The sequence below is a fragment of the Lynx rufus genome, unplaced genomic scaffold (assembly GCF_022079265.1).
Source record: "Lynx rufus isolate CCGP_SWC_20201006 ecotype Redwood Valley unplaced genomic scaffold, mLynRuf1.p SCAF_8, whole genome shotgun sequence".
Lineage (NCBI taxonomy): Eukaryota > Metazoa > Chordata > Mammalia > Carnivora > Felidae > Lynx > Lynx rufus.
Window position 1 is genome coordinate 138855899 of NW_025814896.1, and position 24216 is coordinate 138880114.

Below are 24216 nucleotides of genomic sequence, written 5' to 3' on the forward strand. Positions count from 1 at the left end.
AACCAACAAGGTCGAGTCCCAAGCAAGATAAACATAAAAGAAAACCATGTGAAGGCCTGTCAGGGTCAAACAGCTGGAAACCAGGGATAAAATCTTAAACTCAACTGGAGGAGAACATGTACTTAGGTACAGAGGAGCAAAGATGAAAATTAAAATAATGATTATTTATTCTTGAGAGAGAGGGAGAGAGAGAGAGAAGAGAGGGACAGGATCTCAAGCAGGCTCTGAGCTGTCAGCACAGAGCCTAGTGTGGGGTTTGAACCCACAAACCTTGAGGTCATGACCTGAGCCGAAGTGGAACGCTCAACTGACTGAGCCACCCAGACGCCCCAAAGATAAAAATTATTATAAACTTCACGTCCCGAACACGTTGGAAGGGCATCTCTGAAGTGCTAAATGGGAAAAACATCTGTCAACCTTGAACTTTATACTGTAAACATACTGCACATCCAGAAAAAAAATAACCTTTAAAAATGAAAATGAAGATCACGCAACTAAAGCTGAGAATATCTGTAGCTGGCAGTCCTGAGTAACAGGTACGTCTTTGGCTTCCAGGAGGTTCCTGACATGGAATGGCGCGGAAGGGCGATTTCACGTAGACGGTGGGTTTCCCCGAGGGGACTCCTGTCAAATCCCACTGCAGGAAAGGGGCGGGGGAGGAGAGAACCAGGGACAAGAGAGGGGGTGGTGGAAGGATCCAGTCTCCAAAGGCGCGTCAGGTGCGCCAGGCAAACGATTCTCTACTTCCGTTCCTTACTCGTTCTGAACTACTTCCCCACAGACTTCCGATTTACTTCTTGAAGAACAGAGGCCACGGGGCCCCTGGGGGGGCTCAGTTGGTTAAGCACCCGACTTCGGCTCAGGTCATGATCTCACGGTTTGCGGGTTTGAGCCCTGTGTTTGAGCAGAGCCTGGAGCCTGCTTCGATCCTGTGTCTCCCTCTCTCTCTCTGCCCCTCCCTCACTCACACTCTGTGTCTCTCTCTCAAATATAAACATTAAAAGAAAACAACACAAAAAAACCAGAACAGAGGTCACGGACGACCACAATGAACTAAAAGAGCCTGTCCTCCGGGGCGCCTGGGTGGCGCAGTCGGTTAAGCGTCCGACTTCAGCCAGGTCACGATCTCGCGGTCCGTGAGTTCGAGCCCCGTGTCAGGCTCTGGGCTGATGGCTCAGAGCCTGGAGCCTGTTTCCGATTCTGTGTCTCCCTCTCTCTCTGCCCCTCCCCCGTTCATGCTCTGTCTCTCTCTGTCCCAAAAATAAATAAACGTTGAAAAAAAAAAAATTAAAAAAAAAAAAAAAAAAAAAAAGAGCCTGTCCTCCTCCTGACATCACTCTGGTGGGATGGTGTGACGCAAGCTCACCTTTAAGCCGCTAACTTAGCGCAGACTGCCATGGATGTCACTTTGTAAAGAAACAAATTCAAAATCTTCTCAACTTTTACCCCACAGGAAGGCAATTTTTAATTAGGTACCAATAGGTGAGCAATTTGGAAAAATGTCAAACTTGAGTGCTTTAGAAAGCTGATTGTGCATGAATAAGTCTGCGATAGTAACAGTGACGACGGCGAAACTCAGTTACAGGTAAATCCGCGACATGGTTTTAAAAGCTTGGTGTGCACAGAAAGTTAACGGAAAAGCCAATCTTCCGTCTTCTGGCGAATACACCAGCCCGTCCATTCAAGGTTAACTGTACGGTTTTCCTTGTCTGTTTTGGGAATGAAAGGTTCTTTGAAGGGTGATATACAAGCAAACACACATCTAGCACATTTGTTACGTGGGAGGGTCAAAGGTATTTTGGGAACTGTTCTTCGTTCAAATTTCAACTCACCACGAGGTTCCTGAAACAGCCACTGTGAACTCCAAGACGTTACGGAGGGACTCTTGCAGGAAATAAAGGAAGAAACACTGCCTCCTGCTTGTCCCCCCGCGTTCTGCCCAAGCAGTGGGAGCTCCCGAGTCCTTGCTGACTCGTGGAACGTTCTGGGTATTTCACGGTTAGCAGCGTGGAATTGGGGAGGGAAGTCACAGCAGCTTTAAAGCGGGGGAGGACCTATGCCAGGGTCTCCTATGTGACTCAGTCCAGGTGCAACCAGCAGAGAGCTTCGGTGCTCGTGTTTCTTGACTCAAGAATGACTGACGTTTTGGGCAGGACGACCGTCACGGTCTGACCCTAACCAGCCTGCCCCGTGTTCAGCGTTCGTAGCCCCATCCATGAAACGTCACGCGCTCACCCCAGGCCTCTTGCCAACCGGGAGAGAATTACAATCAGTGGGAGAAGCAAACTGCAAACCACAGACTCTCTGGAGAGGAAGCGCCGGGAGGCCGGTCCCACCGAGGTCCCGGGAACCGAGCAGCAGAGCACAGAGACCCCAGGAAGGGGGCAGGGAGGAGACAAGAGGCAGAACATGAAGGCCCCACCGCAGGTACAGCGGATGCACGCGGGGCCAGGGAAGGACCGTGTGGAAACGTCAACCTAATCCCACGGGTCCCAGTGTCCCCTGGACTCAGAGCCCGTAAGTGGGATGCGTTAGAAAGATCCCGCAAAGGTAAGCGCATGTTCGGTAGCTCAGCCTGAGCGGGTGGAGGGGACGCCTCGAACACCGCCCCGTCGACAGCACGCGCGCAGCAAGTGTGGGTCTGGTGCCTGAACAGCCGTCGAGACCACCACGCGAAGCGTCCAAAGCCTGTGGGCTCGCGCTTCTCGGGCCCTAGAAAATAACTAAGGGCTCCACGACCCCAGTGGGGCACTCGTCCCGGGCTCAGCGGCTCACCAAGGTTTACCAACATAAACCAACATGCACCGGGCTTTCCGACCCAGCTGGGTGTGTGCCGGTCCCGCCTCCAGTTCCGGGAGGATACACACGCGCAGGACACGTGGCTGCAGCCTGGCCGGGGCGGCGCCCCCCACGCACCGGGCCAGGCAACAGCTGACGACCCCCCTGCGATCTGCCCGATGTGCTGCAACCGCCAGCCGGCGACCTGACCGTACCAATAGGTGTCGTGTGCGTGTCGTGCGTGTAAACGTTTTTACCGCACTGCGCACGCTTCAGGCCATCTTGTACTCAGGCTTTCAAATTTAATAAGAATCTCATTAAAAATTCTGTTATCTCATCATTGCTATTTTATTTTATTTATTTATTTTTCAAGCTTACTTATTTATTTAGGGAGAGTGCACACGCACACGTGCTCGGGAGTCTCTGCCTCGCTCCTTTCCTCCCTCTCTCTGCCCCTCCTCACTCACGCTCTCTCTCTCTCAAAATAAATAAACATTAAAAAAATAAGATAATGGAAAATGGAAATAATCTCATTGTCTTTGATTACTAGATTGAACTTTTCTATGTTACTGTTTATTCTCTAGAACGTTCAGACATTTTTGTGATTTTTTATTTTGGGGGGGCCATTCATATTTTTCTTAATGAAATGTATAAAACCTCTTCCTACATAAAGCACATTATTTGGTAAACAACAAAAAAAAGGAATGGGGGTTATTTGCTGAAGCTTAAATGTCACAAATAACGTGCTCACACAAGGTTCACAGCTATTTCTGAGAATTCTGATGTAACTATCTACCTTGCGGGCGTTCACTTCCAAGACTCTGATTAGTGCCTTAAACACATTTTATTAGGGAAATCAACAGAGTTCCAAATTGACTAGAGACATAACGCGGACTCTCAAAATGAGAACTTTAGGAATTGCTGGACAAGGCAGATTTTTCAGTCCTTGAAGGCGTTTTTACATGTGTGTATACACACATGCACACACACACACATGAATGGGGGGTGAGTGAGAAGCCGGGGAAAACAGAACGAGATGGAAAGGAGCCGGATGTGGACACAGGCGACCTATTTCACTGGGAAGTGCCCTGCGAGGCGGCCCGCACCTACCTGGATGTTGTCGAACTTGAGGCCCGGCATGGTGAGGCTCTCCTTGTCTACGAACACCGTGCTGTACTGTTGGGTTGCCACTGAAATCAAGATGTCCCGGGTCCCCTCCCCGGGGAGCCAGGCATCGCTCCTCCGGTCCATCTCGCTCATGCTCAGGGCGGTGGCGAAGGGGTCCTCGCTCCCTGCAAACACGGCCTGGATCTGGGAAAACGGTTTTGGAGACTGAGGAATTTCTAGGGAAGCCGTGGGAACGGCGGACTCTGACTTTTCAATCCCCGGGGAGACACAGGGCGCAGCAGAACCCGGGGATCTCGGTTCCACCGGAGTGGAGAGCGAAGACCGTTTCTCGGGAACGGAAGAGCCCGCGTTGGGGTTACTGACGGAGATGAAAGTGGACGTGGTGAAGGAGTCAAAGAAGTCCGAGGCCAAGGAACTAGAGTTGCCGGGGTCACCAAAGAATTTACTGAGGCTGGGGCTTGGCTGGACCGCCTGGGGAGGGGTCTTGGCCACCGCGTCGCTGGCACCGCCACAGCTCGGAGACTTCACCATCTGGGACTGGAAGCCGTCCCGCAGCAGCAGGGGCGGCTGGGAGCGGGCGAACGACTGGCTGAAAATGGTGCACACGGGCACGGGCTCCTCGTCACGAGGGGACTGCCTGCAAGGCGGGCTGTGCCCCGGCCCCTCCGGGCCCGGGTCCTCGGCACCCTCTTCTCCCAAGGCGGGAGCACCTTTTACTTCTTCGAGCTCTGGGTCGGGGGTCGCGTCAGAGCCGCCTTTAGATGCGCGGTCTCCCCCGTCTCCGTCGCTTCCAGTGTCATTGCTCAGGGCGCCGACTGCTCCTTCACCCACCAGACTTTCCGGTCTGGGATCAGCGTGATCGTCTGCAGGCTCCACGACATCCTGCAAACAGCCCAGCTCACCTGTGTCGTCCTCGCTATTGTTAGGAGAGTCAGAAATGAGGACACTCTCCATCATGTGCTCATTAAGCTTATCTACAAAATGATTAGAATCTTCCGATATAGTCTCGTTCTCTTCAGACCCAAACTCGTCTCCGCCGAGGTCGATGGTCTCCTCATGATAGAGGAGCTGGCCCTGTTCTCCCTGCGGAGTGGTGCTCCCGGCTCGCCCATCGGCCGGGAGAGATTCCTCGGCCGCGCTCTGGCTGGCACCGTTAGCGTTCTCCATGGTCCTGAAGCCAAGACAGAAATGAACCAACCTCATCAGCTTTCCACCTCCGTCATTACTGAGCTGACTTAAACTTATAGACAAATGGTGGCCACATGACATCATACATTTGCCCAAACCCACGGAAGGCACACCGCCAATGGTGAACCCTAAGGTAAACCGTGGACTCTGGAGGATAATGATGTGTCCGTGCAGGTGCACCGCATGTAACTGTGGGGGAGACACAGGGCACACGGGAAACCTCTGAACCCCCGGCTCAATTTAGCAGCAAACCTCCAGCTGCTCCAAAAAATTAAGTCTATTAGAAAATCTTTGTCAGTTACATATTCGAAAGACTCCATTTCTCCAGCCATCTATCAACTGACTGATCACGGTAAAAGACACACCCCATCTATATTACTTACCGTCTTAACCATTTTTGAGTTTACAACTAAGTGGTGTCACGTGCATTCAGTGTGCAACCACCACCACCGTCCATCCCCAGAACTCTTGTCATCTTGCAAACTGAAACAATGTTCCCATTAGGCACCACCTCCCGGGGCCCTCCTTCCCCACCCCCGCTGCCAGCTCTGATAACCGCCTTCTACTTCATGACTCCCTGGACTTCATTACTCTATGTACTTCACTTAAGTGGGACGCCATGGTACTTTTGTGACTGGCTTATTTCACACAGTGTAACGTCCGCAAGGTTCACCCAGGTGGTCGTATGTCAGAATTCCCTGATTATTTAAGGCTGAACAATACCCCACTGTGTCTACACATTTTTTTAATCCACTCATCCACTGATGAACACTTGGGTCACTTCCACACACTGGCTACTGTGACTGCTGGAAGGAACATGTGTGTACAAACATCTCGGGGTCCCCGCTTTCAATTCTTTTGGGTATACATCCAGGAGCAGGATTGCTGAATCTTACGACAATTCTATTTTTAACTGTTGTTTGAACAGTCAACAAAGCGTTTTCCATAGTGGTTGCATTCTGTGAGACCGTGCATAAGGATTTCGATTTCTCAGCGTCCTTGACAACACCTGCTATTTTCTGACACTGGCCATCCTAATGGGGTGAGGTCTCCAGCTCTTTAAACCCTAAGTGTTCTTTAAGATTCAGTTGAAGACGTCCTCTTCCAACCTGTAATAATCTCTCCACATCCTCCCTGAGGCACGCTGACTGCTAGAGCTGATAGCAGCAAACTGGACCAGTTACTAGCACACACCGGGCCCTCGGCACCGATCTAAGATTTGTGCGTGTACATTCTTCCCGGATTCAGAACCACCCTGAGACCTACTCCATCGGGGAGATGAGGAGGCTTGCGCCTGCGGAGCTCATGCAGCTTGCTCAACGCTGTGCCGCTAGTAAGTTGAGAAACCAGGGCCAGTTACAGCTGAAATGCTGTGTGGACACGGGACGGCAGAGGCCACAAAATGAAACGAAGAGTTCAACGTCTAAAGAAAATGCCTCCTTTTCCTAAAGGACTTTTTGAGCAAACGTTACCGTATATAGTTCTATTCTTATAGGGAACAAATCCCAGTTAAGAAAGATGAGGGTTTTTCTAGGAAAAAATAAAATGCCTTCTTGGTCTTCACAAAGCATGGTCTTTAGATGAGACGACTTTTTTATTATTTAAAAAAAAAATTTTTTTTTAATTTTTTTTAACATTTATTTATTTTTGAGACAGAGAGAGACAGAGAATGAACAGGGGAGGGGCAGAGAGAGAGGGAGACACAGAATCTGAAACAGGCTCCAGGCTCTGAGCTGTCAGCACAGAGCCCGACGCGGGGCTCGAACTCACGGACCGTGAGATCATGACCTGAGCTGAAGTCGGATGCTTAACCAACCAAGCCACCCAGGCGCCCCCCAAAAAAATTTTTTTTTAACATTTATTTATTTTTGGGACAGAGAGAGACAGAGCATGAATGGGGGGAGGGGCAGAGAGAGAGGGAGACACAGAATCGGAAGCAGGCTCCAGGCTCCGAGCCATCAGCCCAGAGCCCGACGCGGGGCCCGAACTCACGAACCGTGAGATCGTGACCTGAGCCGAAGTCGGACGCTCAACCGACTGAGCCACCCAGGCACCCCAAGACGAGATGACTTTTTGCCAACACTTTGACACTGCCCCAAATCAGCAGCCCTTCTTTGTTAAAGCCTGGCCACCCTGAGATCTACACACAAGGGCATTTTACTTTTTAAAATTTTCTTAACATTTATTTATTTTTGAGAGAGAGAGACAGAGCATGAGCTGGGCAGGGTCAGCGAGAGAGGGAGGCACAGAATCGGAAGCAGGCTCCAGGCTCTGAGCAGTCAGCACAGAGCCTCACATGGGGCTTGAACCCACGAACCGTGAGATCATGACCTGAGCCAAAGTAGAATGTTAACCAAGTGAGCCAGGTGCCCCCAAACAAGAGCATTTTAAAGCAGATAATCAAAGTTGAGCACTTTGGAGAAGTGTCTTGTCCAGCATTGTCAGTTACCGATTCCCTATTTATTACACATCTCTCCGATCATTCGCTAAAAATGAGTCAAAAACACAACGGACAAGGAACAAAAGCCTTGCTCTGGTAATGTTTCACAGCAAGGCGGACTGGAGGCTGCCTGGGGAACATGAAGAGTGCACGTGCCGTCACGTGCAGGACGGGAACAAACACGACTTCCTCTCGCCTCTGCAGAAGCTGAACGAGATGCCGTCGTGCCCTCACATACGGAAGGGGACACCGAGAATCAGAGCAGTGGCAGGACTCTTCTAAAACCACTGGTAGTGGGCGTCCGGCTGGCTCAAGTGATAGAGCACACGACTCCTGATCTCAGGGTTGTGAGTTCGAGCCCCACCTTGGGTGTAGAGGGTACTTAAAAATGCAATCACTGGTTGTAGGTGACCCTGCCAGGAGTGGAATTTGGCCCTTCCTGCCTAACTTCGTGAGGACCTAGGACCCCGGCCCCTAGTGCCGCGCCTGGTACGGAGATGCTGTGACCGCAGCTGGTGCCAGGACCGAGCCTGTCTCAGAACAAAATGGCTCAGATGGGAACTCCGGAAATCACAACACCACACTAATGGTTAACTGTAGAATAACGTAGGGTATGAGAAAAGGTCTGATACGTATAATTACAGGGAAAGGTAAAGAATATCGGAACTGGCAAAATCGCAGCGTTTTCTTCACACGCAGGAAGAGTGGAGAACGTTCTACTCTTAAAATACACAGAAATAACTGCCAGTCAAGGTTAATCTGTATGTATTAGATCAAGACGGACTGACTAGAGTCCCGTAGGAAAGACTGTCCACAGGTAACAGAGTTACTTCCCACAAGGCACAGGATAAGAGAAGGCTAATTACTAGGCGAGACCCATTCGTTATGTGGACTGGATACTTACAGCAAGAAACAGCACTTCAGCAGTAAAGAAACACAGACTGAAACTATGATCTAAAAAAAGGTTATAAAGAGGTGGATTTTTAGAAATGCCAGTTCTTAGGGAATTTGGGGGGAAACTTATTTATTGATAGTGGGAATGTAACTTTTCCGCAGAACAGCTAGACAAAGGATACAACGCTCTGACACAGCAACTGGGTTTGCCAATTTACCTGAGATGTTTTTCTTTTCTTTTTTTTTTTTTTCAACGTTTATTTATTTTTGGGACAGAGAGAGACAGAGCGTGAACGGGGGAGGGGCAGAGAGAGAAGGAGACACAGAATCGGAAACAGGCTCCAGGCTCCGAGCCATCAGCCCAGAGCCTGACGCGGGGCTCGAACTCCCGGACCGCGAGATCGTGACCTGGCTGAAGTCGGACACTTAACCGACTGCGCCACCCAGGCGCCCCGATGTTTTTATTTTCATTTACTTATACTTCCAAAGAATTTATTTTTTTGTCTTTTAATGTTTATTTATTTTTGAGAGTCTGAGACAGACAGAGCACCAGTGGGGTAGGGGTAGAGACAGAGGGAGACATAGAACCCAAAGCTGTCAGCACACTGCCCGATGCGGGACTCGAACTCATGAACCACGAGACCACGACCTGAGTCAAAGCTGGACACTTAACGGACTGAGCCACCCAGGCGCCCCATATCGAAAATGTTTTTAAAGAAATAATATTCTCAGCGGAGCACCTGGGTGTCTCAGTCGGTTGAGCGTCCGACTTCGGCTCAGGTCATGATCTTGCGTTCGTGAGTTCAAGCCCCATGTTGGGCTCTGTGCTGACGGCTCAGAGCCTGGAGCCTGCTTCCAATTCTGTGTCTCCCTCTCTCTCTGCCCCTCCCCTGTTCATGCTCTGTCTCTCTCTCAAAAATTACAAATAAAGATTAAAAAAAATTAAAAAAAAAGAAATAATATTCTCAAAAGAAGAAAGCTAAGTTAAAAAGCAACATTCAGGGGCGCCTGGGTGGCGCAGTCGGTTAAGCGTCCGACTTCAGCCAGGTCACGATCTCGCGGTCCGGGAGTTCGAGCCCCGCATCAGGCTCTGGGCTGATGGCTCGGAGCCTGGAGCCTGTTTCCGATTCTGTGTCTCCCTCTCTCTCTGCCCCTCCCCCGTTCATGCTCTGTCTCTCTCTGTCCCAAAAATTAATAAACGTTGAAAAAAAAAAATTAAAAAAAAAAAAAAAAAGCAACATTCAAACCAGTGCTTGTTTGTAACTATGTTTTGATTCTCTTCAGAAACCTCACTTCTTATCCAATCTAATTTAGAAAATCAATGTTTCCTAGTGAAAAGGTTTACAAAGACGCTGCCCAATCCAGAGCAAAAACTGTATTGTTAATCCTCATTTCTGAATAGAAACTACGTATTTATAAAAAACCGCTGCCAATGTGCTGCCTGCAATGCCCTGCAGACCAGGAACCAATACTCACGGTGTGCTCCCGTGTCAGACAGCAGGGTAACTCAGACCACTGGGCTCTCGGGAACCCGGCCCTAGGCAACCACAGAGAGAAAACTAAGTAACTCACACACGCACTTGAGCAATCAGCACTATGGCATGGGGTGGAGGGGTGATTCCGGACAGAAAAGGATAGCCTGTGAGCCTCCCGAGTTTTCTTACGTCTCTCAGCTGGAGACCTTACAAGGTTCTTTCCTTGTTATTTTCCCCCTTCTCTTCTAAAGGTACGTTTCCTGTAAATAACTTCCAACAAACTTTGAGTGGATATAAATCATTCATAACATGTGGCTGAGACAATACAGTCTAACATTTACTCCTCTCCCGTTTAGGGGTAATATTCTGAAATCTGTCACACTCTTGTTTTTCATTTCCTACACGTTTACTTCCTCAAACAACATTTTGCTTAGTTTTTTTTTTTTTTTTCGTTGTGAACGTTCTTATACACGTCACCTGGTGCACACAAACAAATTTCCTCACGTTGTTAAACGTTACGTGTGGGGCCGCCTGGGCGGCTCAGTTGTTTGAGCGTCTGACTCCTGGTATCAGCTCGGGTCACGATTCCAGGGTCGTGGGGTGGAGCCCCGCGTGGGGCTCTGTGCTGAGCTCTGTGGAGTCTGCTCAAGATGCTTTTTCCCTCTCCCCTGCTTACACACTCTCTCTCTAAAATAAAATAAATACACGTTATGTGTACGTTGGGTCATAGAGAATGCACGTCTTCTTCCTAACTAGAAAATGCCAAAGTGCCCTCCCGAGTGTTTGTACCAGTTTACATGGGTAGTCAGCAGTGTGAGAGTATTCTTGCTCAACACATTCCCCTACACTGGGTACTGTCAGATTTCTTAATTAATACGAAGAATGGATAAAAATTCCCGGGACTCAATCAGACGACAAACAACCCAACAGAGAAACAGGCCAAAGATTCGAACAGGCTGAAAGGGATACACATTTCGCAAGCACATATCCCGCGACTGCACAGCCACACATCTTGACTTTTCCAGGATGCTTCCACTTCGTGCATGTGGTCACTGTAAAGTTAACTACCTTGTGTTTTGTTTTCAGGAACAGAATTTAGTGATTCACCATTCACATAGAACACCCAGCGTTCAACAGGACAAGTGCCCTCCTTAATCCCCATCACCCATCTAGCCCATCCCCCCCCCCACCTCCCTCTACGAACCCTCATTTTGTTCTCTATCGCCAAGCGTCTCTTACGGTTCCTTTCCCTCTTTCTGTCTCCTCCTCTCCCTGTATGTTCACCTGCTTTGTTTCTTACATTCCATTAAGTACCTCTTTTCACTCTGAAGAGTCCCGGTGAGGACAGTAAGAGGTCCCACGACCTATGCATCACAGAGGGACTCCTGCACGTGGTACCATAAGCTAGGACTGTGAATGCTTATAAACAGCAAATCCAAACAAAGTACCAGCCGCTTTCCAAAGATCAAAAAAAAAAAAAAAACAACAACAAAAAAACACTGGACACAAGCACTGCTCATAGGCACAATAAACAGCATACTGAAAATGGAACATTAAATGTAAAATGAATAGGCCATGCTAGAAAATAAGCAGTATGATTTTCTATGTAAAATTCAAAAACATGTAAATTAAACAATACATTGTTTTAGGAATACAAGTGCAAAAGCAAGGTGATGCTAATACTCAATTCATCTGGAGAGGGAGCTGGGGGTGGTGCCAAGGGAAGGTTTGATCAGGGAGGGACACGTGAGAAAGCCATTGACGACTGTCCATTTCTTATGCTTGTGGGCAGAAGACTGGGCCAGGTGTGCACTCGATCTCTGTGTATCTTCATGAATGTTACATGGGGTCTTCATATTGCATAGTTAAAAAACGGGAAAGCACAGGTATGTTTTTGATTTGTGTGTACTATAATTACTCCTATTATTGACTCAATAATTTTTATTAAACCATAGACATCTCAGCTTATGTGATCATCAACATGGTAGCAACTGAAGTAGACTTTCTGTTCAGGTGAGTGCTTTGCACCAGGCCCTTAATTAATGCCTTAAGATTTTTTTTTTTTTTTTTAAGTACTAACTCCAAGTGATTATTTGAGAACTGAAAAGTTTCATTAAGAACAACTGAAACTACAACAGGGCAGGTCCCCTTTGTGGACATGATGTTGGAATTATAAGTCTTTTACCAGATTGCAATAGCGTAAACCCTATTTCCGTGAAAATATATGTCATATAGTGGAAATCTAATTAGCATAGACTTACAAAAACCCCCATGTAAAGAACACCCACAATAGATGAAACGTTTTACATTTATTATCTTATTTTTTGAAATGTTTATTTATTTTGAGAAAGAGAGCAAGCAGGGGAGGGGCAGAAAGAGGGAGAGACAGAGAATCCCAAGCAGGTTCCACACTCGGCTCAGAGCCCAACTCGGGGCTCGACCCCACAACCCCGGGATCATGACCTGAGTGGAAATCAAGAGTCGGACGCTTATCTGACTGAGCCACCCCATGCCCTGACATGTCTTGTCCTATTTAATCCTCAGGACCAACTTATAAAGGACTATTACGTCCATTACGCAGCAGAGAAAACCAAGTGATCCGGCCAAAGTCACACTGACAATATTTGGTGCTGCAGAATTTCAACACAGGTTTTCCGCCTTTGCTCCCCCTGCGAGGTTGCTGGGACAGATCATGATCCAAAGCAGCAGGGGGGAGTCAGGAAGAGCACTGGACGCAAGCTGTTAAGAACCGCTCGAGTCCCAGCTTCCCTGCTAAGTGACCTTTGAGGAGTAACTTCGTCTTAGTCCTGGTTTCTTAGACTGCACACTGGGGTAACGAGGAATAACCAGTGACTGGTGCACAGGCACTTTTACACCGTAAGGAGCTACGTGTACACAAGCACGGTAACTGTGACTTTAATGATGAAGCACAGCGGTAACACGGGCTCTTGGACTGGTGAAGATCCTGCTAGCAACCACAGAACGTGAGGACGGGGTGAGACATGTCACCGCTAAAGTATCCTATTTGCACACTCCTCTGCCTCTCCCACCCCACCACAGTGGGCCGGGTGCCTGGTCTGCCACTGGGTACCGTGTCCTGAATGCACGAAAAGAAGCCAGGAGTAAAGCATCTGGATAGAAGGACACCTTATCTTCCAACCACCATAAAAAGGTAGAAACCGTAGGTCCAAGTGTCACTGGGGTTAAACTTTTGTGTCCAAGCTTGAGAAAAACCGACACGTTTTAGAAGCTATCTTTGAGCCTTGTGTTTCTTTTACAACAAAGGCTGTCAGTCTTCACGGTGTACAACACTATCGGTCGGTCCCGTCCCGAAGGCTGCTTTGGGAGGGATCAGGATGTGTAATAATAGGCAACATTCACCCTGGCGTCTGTGCTTTCGCACAAACCGCCGCATTTTACCCGCACGATACCGAGTTTGGGTGGGCAGGTCATGTCCGTGCACAGAAGAGCCGACCCACAAGAAGACAGATTAAGGGGCTTGCTCAGGGCCGAGCTGCTGAGTGCCACAGCTGGGACCTGCAGGAGCCCTCCAAGGAGGAGACCTCGGGGAGCACACCCCCCCAAGAGTCCCTTAGGAGGAGCCCCCGGAGAGGAGCTCCCCAACGGGGAGACACAGAAGAGACACCCCCCCCCCCCCCGCGGGAGGACCGGCCAGGGGACAAGCCAGCGAGGGGCTGAGGTCAGAACCGGCGGGGCTGCGGTTAGGGACGACCCGACTCCCTCCCCACAGTCCGGGCCCTGAGTCTCACCTGCCACCCGCCCACTGGGGTTGGAGAGGCGGTCACGGGCGGCCGCGACCAGAGTCCGGAGAGAAGGTGGATGAATACCGGAAGGAGGGACTCGACCCGGCACCTTCTCCGGCTTCTGCGCCTGCGCACGCTGGCTGGTCGGTCTGATTCCGCGCATGCCCAGTGCAGGAGCCGGCTGCTTCGCGCGCTTCCGGTTCGTGCTGCGGTGGGCGGAGCGTGCGCACCAAGGTGATGCGAAGGGCGGGGGAATGGGCGGGGATGCTTGACCACAACCCTCGGGATAGGGAGGGAACTAAGCCTGATCCTCAGGTTACAGGGAAACCTGGGCCAGAGGGTAGGTGGAAGAGAGAGGATTAGGCCCTTTTTTTTTTATTTCTGGCCAAAGGACCCAAGAAATACTTATTTTTAGAGACTTTTCTTTGTGCTTATCAGTATTTTCTACTTTTTCAGCTGTGCATTTGTACTTGTGTAATAATAACGTTAACCGTAAAGCTGGTAGGAATAATACCAGTAGTAGGTAGGTAGATTTAATCCAGCAATATAAAGACTCTGCATTCTCTTAGCTCCACAACTTAATCTCAGGCAATCGGAGACGATGAATACGATGCTCAGATCTGTGGGTCTGCTTCCTTGATTTTTACTGTAATCACTGAGGACTCCTCATCCATCCAACAGCTATCCATCAAAATTTAACCATGCCTGCCAGGGCGTGAGGCGCTGGCATACAACCGAGCAAAGCCATTTTTGTCTTCCTTTCATAACTGATTAATTTTTTTAGTTTTGACAAATAAAAACAGTATATATTTAAGGTGTGCAATGTGATGTCATGACACATGTATACATTGTGAAATGAGTACCACAATTAAGCAAATTAGCGTATCCACCATACTTACCTTTTTTATACATATGTGATGAAAACACTTGAGATCTACTCTTCGAAAGTTTCAAGTATAGGGCACATTATTATTAACTATAGACACCTGTACAGTAGGTCTCCACAACTTATTCACCATAATTGAAAACTTGTATCCCTTGATCAGTATCTCCCCATTCCTCTCACCCCCTTAGCCTCTGGTAAGCTCCATTCTTCTGCTACAATGATTATTTTTTTAATGTTTATTTCTTTTTGAGGGGGGAGGGGCAGAGAGAGAGAGAGAGAGAGAGAAAGAGAGAGACCCAGAATCTGAAGTAGGCTCTAGGCTCTGACCTGTTAGCACAGCACCCAATGCCCAACGCAGGGCTCCGACTCAGCCGTGAGATAGTCGCCTGAGATGAAGTTGGATGCTTGACCCACGGAGACACTCCGGTGCTTCTCTCCAACAATGTCATACACACATAACACACACACAATTTGTTCACATTTCACATGTATGTGTAATCGTGCAGTATTTGTCTATGTTTGGCTTTTTTCACATAACAGAATGTCCTCCGTACTCATCCACGTTGTTGCAAATGACAGGATTTCCTTCTTTTCTCAAAGCTAAGTAATATTCCACTGTGTGTGTGTGGGGGGGGGGGGAGCACGTGTGAATGCCACACTTGGTTTATCCACTCATGTCTATTGACACTTAGGTTTTTCCACGTGTTGACTACTGTGATTAAGGCTGTTCTGGACATAAGGTGCAGATATTTCTTTGACATAGTGGTTTTATTTCCTTTGACTCCCAGAAGGGGGATTGCTGGAACATATGTACTTCCATTTTTAAGTTTTTGAGAAAACTCCAACCTGTTTTCCACAGTGGCTGTATCCATTTACATGCCCACCAACAGGTATAAGCCTTCCCTTTTCTCCACTGCCTGCCAACACGTGCTATTTTTTGACTTTCTGCTACCAGGAATCCTTACAGGTGTGAAATGACATCTCATTTGTCAAGAAGATTGATTAACAGTAGAGAGAAAAAAAATCAGTTGTAGAAGCGCGTGGTCTTCTAAACCAGTGGAATTCAGCTTAGTGAAAGGGGTTCTGCTATGGCACTTTGGGACTCCATGCAGTTTCACTTGTGACTGCCAAGGACACGGTCGGTCAAGGGAGGTGCCTTGGAAGTGCTAAGTCCTCCATGCTTGGAGATGCCCAGGGAACCCAAGGTCTCCCAGCAGGCTCCCATTTAGAGTCAAATGAAGGTCAGACCCTGCCAGAGGTGTGGCGCCAGGCATCACTCAACGGCACTGGTAGTACATCCTCCCCCCGCCCCTCCCCCCAGTGCGGACACTGCGGCATGCCTGCCGCCTGGAGGAGCGTGGCTCCTGACCTTGAGCACCCTGTGCAGAGCCTAGGTGAGTCAGACCGGGCACACATCCTAGCTTCCCACTTTACGACCTCCTTGTCCTCAACCGTTGGTCAATTTTGCAGCCTCTCATCTCTAAAATGCAAGTATGACACCCTAGTCGCAGGGTTAGAGAGGAGAACCTTAAGCCGGCTTCTGTAAAGCATCAGTCCCCGCGCTGGGCAAAGTACTAACGGTAATAAAGGGCAGCGCCACAGCTCCACGTGAGCGGTTCTCTGTGGGCTACGGAGCGCGAAGGGCTCCCAGCATGGGACGTCTCAATGCCCCAAAACTACGGGCTGGGGGCGGAGTGACGACCTCGCGAGGCCCTGGAGCCCGCCCACGCCCCTCCGCCACCTCCGGTTTCCCTCCGCCGGGACCCTCCCCCACCGCTCTACCCGCCCGGCTCTCGACCCCACTGGCTCTAGTCCCCGCTCCTCCCCGCCGCGTCCGCCTCCCGAGGTCAGGAGGGTTGAGAACCCGGATGGAATCAAATGAGCATGCGCACGAGCCCGGTGCCGCTGCCATTGGCCGCCGGCGAGGAGCGTACTGATGACGCATCAGGAAAACACAGGAAGTGTGGCCTACGGGAGCCGAGTTAGGCCCGAAAAGCTCCCGGTTCGGTGCCGCCTGGGCGGGAGGGAATGAATGGGTGCTGAGTTGGGGGCGCGTCCGCTCTGGGGACAGGCGTTAAGCGTGTGAGCGGCCGCAGCATGGAGGACGACGCGCCGGTGATCTACGGGCTGGAGTTCCAGGTGAGTCCCAGCAAGGCCCCCGGCGCCGCGCGTTTGTAGAGCGAGGCCCTCCTGCACCCCCAGCTCCCCCTGTCCCGCTGAGGACCCGGAGGCTTCGGGGGGCTCCTTTACAGGACTTGTTTATCCAGGAAGGCCCTGGGGCCTGCGTGACGCAGGGTGGACGCAGCCCACGACCCCCGGGGAACACCCCGCCGCCCCTCTCCCGGCAGCCCTTGGACGTTGTTTGGGGCCTGATTCCCACCGATCTCTGCAGGCTGGCTACTTGTGTGCAATTTCCTCCCGCCTTGGAGCTCCCAGAGGCTGGCGCCGTATCTGTGATTTGGGGGTGGTGGCGGTGAGGGGGTCGTTTAATTTGGACACAGTGTTAAATTTACCTAAGAGTTGCAAAGATAAACGGAAAGTTCTGTTGCACCCTTCGCCCAGCTTCTCCTAATGTTGAGGACTGCAAGACCATGGCACATTGATCAAAGCGTAGAAATCAGCACTGGTATAATCCTATGAACTGAACCACAGACTCTCTTCGGATCTCGCCTCTTTCCCACTAATGTCCTATTTTGCCTCATCCTGTACTCCAGTGCCTGTTCACCGTGATCGTCAGTAGTAGGTGCTCAGTAAATGTCTGAAGTGCGTGAGCCCCCACAGTGTAAGCGGTGAAGCAGGAATGCATGTGCGGTTTGGCAGGACCGCTAGGAAGTCTGTAGGGATGGAGTGGAGGAGTGAGGGGGTAGCGGGGGAGCTGGAAGGACAGGTAGGTCGCATTGTGTAGGACCTGATAGAGCCTTGTGTTGGTTTTCATCTCTTCAGATGGCTTTTGAGAACCTGCTTAAGGCACTTAGGGACACATACCAAGAAAACAAACAAAAACAACCTTTGTTCATTGCCCTAGGAAGTATCTGATACATAATTGTGCGCCCCAAATGTGTGTTAAAATAGAAATGATCTTTGCTTTCAAGAAGCTTGTAGTGAGAGAAGTGGCACTGTTAGTTGCGAAAAGCCTGCCCACCCCCGAAACTCCTGAAGTGTAGATCCTGGCTCCAGCACTTACTAGCTGTGCAGCCTTGGGCCTCAGTTTCCTTGCCAAGAAAATGGGAAAATGAGCCTCGATCCCCTGTGGCTGTTATGACATTAAATGAGTTGATACATTTAATTCAAAACCTTAGAACGGTGCCTGGCATTTGGTAAGCATTCAATAAGTGTGTAATTATTGTAGTGAGACAAAATTCTTACAGATAAACCCATACAAGGCAGTTTCAAAGTGTCCTGTGAGGAATGGGCAGTTTACAGGGTTTGACAGCGGGCTCCGTCACCCAAGACTGTGCCTTAACTACCAGCTTTTGAAAGTGGTCACCGTGTGCTGGGCACCCTGCTGAAGACTGTGTATGTATTTCTAATCTCTGAGAGTCGTCCTTGTAGGTGTTTTTCTTCCTGTGGGCCAAGGCAACCTAGCCAGTAACTGATAGATTTAGGACTCTAACCTAGGTAGGCTTTAAACCCAAGCCAACTTTAAAGCCCCTAACTACAAAGTTACACGGCTTTCTCCTGGAACCAGTTCACGTGTGGGCACATGCAAAGGGTATGTACGGGGAGATCTAAGTTTCTCTGACCGTGTGCTACCTCAAGTGCGCGTCTTCTGCCGGTGTATCTCGTAACTTTTGATCTCCTTAAGAAATCTCCTAAGTAACCCAGAGGTTTTGATCTTCAGTGTTGGATCTTTGAGATAACAAACGTTATTTCCTGGGGTTTGACCTGTGTTTTCCTGGGATTAATATCAAGGAGTGGATCCTTGCCCTGGGTATCGAATATTTTATCTGATTTTCTCCTTCATCTTAAAAGAAGTAGCACATTTTTGTGCCGCTTTACTCTGGACAGCTTGTGGGTTGTGACATTCTGGAATTCGAAGAACCATTATTATAGTTAAAGGGTAAGTACCGAAAGTGACAGTGGAGGGTTGGTTGTCAGTGACATTCGCATCACTGTGGAGAGCAGTTTACCCTAGAAGATGGGGATTTGGTCACTGACCATTGACTGAAGGTAACGAGGCTTGAGGGCCATATAGGGGTTGTTAAAATAAAAATGCTAAGCACATTAGTGTTTACAGAACATTTTCGTATCCTATGATCAGCATCTTTTAGCTTATAGGAAGGGACTTTTGACTTGTGTTTATTTTTGTGTATTTAAAGTTAAAAAAATTCCAAGTAGCGTTCACAAGACTTTCAAGAAGTCAAATTGCTGAAAAGCTGATTAAGATCTGTGGGCCCTAAACACACCCATCCCATCTGATCTGATTCCCTGAGAACAACCACATCCAACTGAAAACTTTCTTCTCATCTTTACCTATCTGCTTTTACCTCTTGGACACCATGTAGTGACTGGAGGTCGCCACTAAGGGCTTTGAGTTTTTTCTGTGCTCTCCCCTGTGTTTCTTTAGACTCCTGATACAGTGGTATCATAACTTCTTGCCAAATCCTTATTTAGGGTCTTCGTCTTTCTAGGTCTAGAAATATTTCTGGCTGCTGATTCAAGTACGGTTCTAGGATTTCATTTTTTTTCTTGTATAGCTTTCCATTTTTCTGTTGCTGAGGAAACACTTCCTTTTCCCCATTTGTCTCGTTCCCCTTGTGTCTTGCTGGTGGGTGTTGACTTTCCGGCCGCAGCCTGCAGGTGACTTCCGGCAGGTTGACCGGCCAGGTTGCTGTCTGTTCTGTTGTCTGTTTTCCGGGACACCTGGGTCCCGGGGCCCGTCCCTCTCTGCCCCAGGCCCGTCCGCTTTCTCACAAAATCTCCAGCATGGCTTTCATCCTATGTGGGGGTTTGTGTTCGGTTTCATTTTTGGCGGACTTTTGTTGAGCGGGTGGTAGGTGCCAGACGTCTGACGGGCCGCTTAATTGTCACACCAGCCCTGGGCGCGGGGATTGTTCTTCCCGTTTTAAAATTGAGGACACTCTGGTTTTGAGCAGTGAAACCTCTTGTAATTGTTAGAGAAGTTGGTTTCAGGCCTGGGTTCCTCCTGTTCAGCGCCCTCTTTGCTCTTGGAGGCCTTTTTTGTTTGTTTAACATATATATGTATATATATATATATATATATATATGCATATGTATATATATACATATACATTTTTTTTTTTTTTCCTGAGAGGGAGAGAGAGCGTGCAGGTGGAGGAGGGGGAGAGAGAGAGGGAGGGAAGGAGAGAGAGAGAGAGAGAGAGAGAGAGAGAGAGAGAGAGAGAGAGAGAATCCTAGGCAGGCTCCATGCTGTCAGCACAGAGCCCGACTTGGGGCTCAAACTCACAAACCGCAAGATCACGACCTGAACAGAAATCAAGAGTCAGGTGCTTAACCGGCAGAGCCCCCCCAGGTGCCCCGAGGCCTTTTATTCAGAACAAGACACCTCGGTTCCCCCGTGTCAGGCCCTCGGTTCGGACACCGCTGCTGTCAGAGGCCAACGGTCAAGCGCAGACTTCCCCTTCCTCCCAATGGACAGCAGGGCTATTTCTTCTCTTTCGCCCCCTAGCAGGTGCGTGGTACCTATTTGCTAAGCCACTGAGTCAATCAAGGTGATGGGCAGGTGGGAGCGAGGCCATGTCCACAGTGCCTGCGAACTGCTTGTGACCCAAGGCCGCTGCCTGTGTCCAGGCCACACCGTGTAGAGCCACGCGTAGGTCTGGTGATGGGAATCAGGGGCCTGACTTAGGGTTGGTCTTCAACCAAAGGTCATACTTTGGCTTCTGTAGTTAAGGGGGATACGGGAGAATGTTTTCCTGGGAAACAGCAAGGCTCAGGAGAAGCCTAGAGGGCGCAGCCAAGCGGACCGCCGATTTAGCCTCAATTTGGAGCCGATTTTGATGATTGGTTTTTGTTATTGCTTGTGTTGTGGAGTTAGGAACCCTGCACCCGTTTTTTTTTTGTTGTTGTTGTTGTTCCAGCTCACTCACGCGCTTGCTTTTGTCTTCTTGATTTTTTTTCTCTCTCAAGTGCTGTGGCTCGGATGGGATCTATACGTATGTACACGTGTACGTGTACAATTTGTGTACATATATACCTTCTGTGTGTACAGGTACCTTGTACAGATACATGCATGTATTTCTACAGCTAAATTTTCCTCAAGCAGGACCCGTGTTTGCCGTGTTTTGAGTACTTGGGTGCACATCGCTCTGGGCTCGTGGCCGTAGGATCCTCCCCAACCTCAGGCATCCTTGTCCTCGCCTCGTGTCCTAATTATGGCTCCTTCTCACTTCCTTACTTCGTCCCCTCAGTTCTTTTTCCTCCTTGGCTCTGGTGAGGTTGTATGTGACCAAGCCCACAGATTTGGGGCGGGGGCAGGGGTGTGGGACGGCGCAGGGAAGGCGAAGGGCATTTTCATCTCCTGGCGTGCTCTCCAGTCCTAGACTCTGGCCGGAGAACCTGCCAGAAAAGTTGTACCTGCTCCCATTTTTCCGGGCAAGGAAGAGCTGCCTCGGTGGGGGGTAGGAGCCGGCTCCCCGCTCCCTGCCCCCGAGAATTCTGCAGCGTGGCGGTCCTGAGGGTTGCAGTTAACATCCTGCTTTGTAACTGTTTGGATTAATACTAATTTAGCTCCGTTCCCTCCTGAGCTGTTGGTACAAGGTCTGGCATAAGAGGTGGGACGGTCTGGCTTTTGAAATCTATTCTGTAAAGTGAAATAGACTCTGATACCACCGAGACCCGGTAGTTCTGACGGGCAGAGTCAGGAAGGCTGTGTAGACCCTTGCAACTCAGAGTGTCCTCGCCCGACCGGCAGCTGTCCTGTCACCAGAGGCAGACCTGGAGAATCAGAATCTGCATTTCCTTGGGCTGCCTGGGCGATTGGTTTGTGTACCGAAGTCGATGTGTCCTTCTGGGTGATGCGACAGTGGAGCTAAAAGGGAAAGAGTAAATGAGATTTTGATGGGATCGGGCAGGAGGAGTCCTTGACTTCCCTGCTAAAAGTGTGGAATTTATTTGTGGTACTCGGTGGTCAGAACCTGGTTTTTGAGGAGTGTGTCTATTTGGGGTTTATGAACAGTGCCTCGAGAGCATTCTTGCATCGGGCAGAAGATTGGACTGGACAGTCTAGGGACTCGTCACCCTGTGAGTTCACATCGACAGGTCATTAGCGAATGTAGAAAGAACTTAAGCCATTGAACTTAAGATACATAGAACATTGAAATAAAGATATAAAGACTTGTGTTTATTATATAAAGACTTGTTTACCCAGCTTTTCAGAATGTTTGCAGGAACAATGTGAGTTTTAGGTTTAACACCTGATTTTTGTATGTGTAAATCCCAAATCGCCCACTTAGTGTTGCACTCGCTAGCTACGTACCTGAGAAACGCTGGTTTCCCATCCGGGCGCTCCACTTCCCGGTCTTGCATCGTTTTGTCCTCCTGTTTTTTTTCTTTTCTTTAAAACATTTTTTTAATGTTTTTTTTATTTTTGAGAGAGAGAGAGAGAGACAGAACGTGAGCGGGGCAGGGACAGAGAGGCAGAATCCGAAGCAGGCTCCAGGCTCTGAGCCGTCAGCACAGAGCCCAACACGGGGCCGGAACCCACAAACTGTGAGATCACGACCTGAGCGGAAGTCGGACGTTCAACCGACTGAGCCCCCCAGGGACCCCTTGTGCTTGTGTTTCTGTTACTGTAGCCTAGATGGTCCAGGCATGCTATTCCTGTCAAATTTGTTCTGCATGGTGATGATTGGAGTCTGTTGACGTTGATGAGACAAGTAATAAACTACCGTTTCTCGGGTGGGCTTTCGAGCTCTTTCCTGAAAGGGAGGAGAGTTATTTTACAGGACGTAAAATAACCATGGTCACATGGTAAGTGGATTGGCCGCTCCCAAACTCAGCACAAAGACACTGCATTTTCACAGTGACACATCTTAGCGCAGGGCCATCTCACAGTTCCATTTTGCACATTTGCTGCATATTAGAATATCGTGTATGTTCATCTTCACCAGTGATTGTGATTTTTGTTGTTGATGTCTCTCCAGCACTGTTTGAACTTTTTAGAGTGTAAACGGGACTCGAGATGCCCTCACACGCACTCTTAGTGCACTGGGCAGGAGAAATCAACTTTTTGAGCTTGAGTTTAACCCGCAGTTCACAGCTAACAGAACGGTGGTTCTTCACGACTATTTCAAACGTCTCTACAAACAAGATTGTGTCTCTCCTGCATGCTTACTTCTTTGAAACTTTTGACGTTAAGAAGACCTTCTCTGGTTTTTCTTTTTCTTTTTTTTTTAAGCTTATTTATTTATTTTGAGAGAGGCAGTGTGTGCTCCAGCAGGGTAGGGGCACAGAGAGGGAGAGAGAGAATCCCAAACAGGCTGTGCTGTCAGCGCAGAGCCGGACGTGGGGCTCGATCCCATGAACTGTGAGATCATGACCTGAGCTGAAACCAGGAGGTGGATGCTTAACTGACTGAGCCACCAGGCGCCCCAGACCTTCTCTAGTTGTGGGGGCCAGTGACCGCTGTGCCCCGCTGGAGGGGCGACTCCAGCCAGCGGTGGCATGGCACACACTTGGGTGGCAGAGGTAGGCAGGGCATGAATGAGGGGCACCGCGGGCGCCGTGGAGGAGATGTGGACGGGGGGGGGGGGTGCATGTCCCGTGGCTCCCGCTTAAGCCGGGTGCTGCCCTCCTTACGTGTTCACCAGCTGAGCTCGGCCAGGCCAGGAGGGGCCGTGTGGGGATGACAACTTGTGCGAAGGTGGCGCGGGGTCCTTTCGGTCGCTTTCCCTGGCTTTGCCACCGCACTAGTCAGCCGCCCTGCAGAGCCTGGAGCCACGCAAGCAGGGGTGAGTGAGGCTGGCTTCGCGGCACCTGTGCCAGCAGGTTCTCCGGGAGCCCCGTGGTGGGCACGGCCGGGACAGCGGGCTGGGGCTGCTGTCTTTGCAGGGCCAGGCCGGTCAGCACTCGGGGCTGCTTCCGTTGGGTCAGGAAGTCCCTGGGCATCAGGCTCGTGGCCGCAGGGCTCTCGGTCTTACCCGTTAGGAGCTTTACAGTCGAAGGTGGCTCTTCGAGGTTTTCAAACGCTTTTCATGTCTGTGGAACGGACCATGTGATGTATGAGTTTTCCCTTTTGGTCTCTTTGGTCACTTAAATCACGGACTTCCAAATTGTGGGGCCACCCTGGCATTCTGGGACCAAATTCCACTTGGTCGCGAGATAGTCCTCTGCCGGGTTCCGTTTGATATTTTACGTAGAGCTTTTTCAGGGACGTTTTTAGTGCAGTGTTCTGTGTATTTGCTTCTAGGGGTTTGCTCTGTTACCCCACTGCACGCAGGCGCCCCGGGAGCTTCCCTTCGGTCCTCAGGCCCGAGGTGGCTTGAGCGTGTCCGCCTTGCCCGGTCCTCTCCGCACACCGGCTGTGGCTCTGTGGTCACTCGCTGTTCCCGTTTCTTTCTGGCTTTCGTGTGATTCCCTGGGGTCCGGAAGGGGGACTGAAGCCCGAAGCCTCTTGCTGGAGGACCTGCTGTCCCGGGTCGACTTGACAAGGAGGCACGTGGAGGGTGAGCTGCAGTAAAA

General features: G+C 49.8%; 2 protein-coding genes across 11 annotated transcripts in view; one reads left to right on the forward strand and one right to left on the reverse strand.

The window, feature by feature from the left end:
* TRAPPC12 (trafficking protein particle complex subunit 12) overlaps positions 1-13775 on the reverse strand; it is an 89961-nt gene extending 76186 nt beyond the window's left edge. For all 8 annotated transcript variants that reach the window (XR_006960342.1, XR_006960340.1, XR_006960343.1 and 5 more), the window contains exons 1-2: positions 13674-13775; positions 3889-5077 (exon numbers count right to left, since the gene is read on the reverse strand). Coding sequence is in view for 2 of the 8 variants with exons in the window: in XM_047069611.1 (XP_046925567.1) it covers positions 3889-5073 (1185 nt within the window). In the remaining 6 variants the exon portion in view is untranslated. The remainder of the gene's footprint in view (positions 1-3888; positions 5078-13673) is intronic.
* A 2734-nt stretch (positions 13776-16509) lies between these two features.
* EIPR1 (EARP complex and GARP complex interacting protein 1) overlaps positions 16510-24216 on the forward strand; it is a 121164-nt gene continuing 113457 nt past the window's right edge. For all 3 annotated transcript variants that reach the window (XM_047068413.1, XM_047068415.1, XM_047068414.1), the window contains exon 1: positions 16510-16692. In XM_047068413.1, coding sequence (XP_046924369.1) covers positions 16651-16692 — 42 coding nt within the window. In that variant the 5' untranslated portion in view covers positions 16510-16650. The remainder of the gene's footprint in view (positions 16693-24216) is intronic.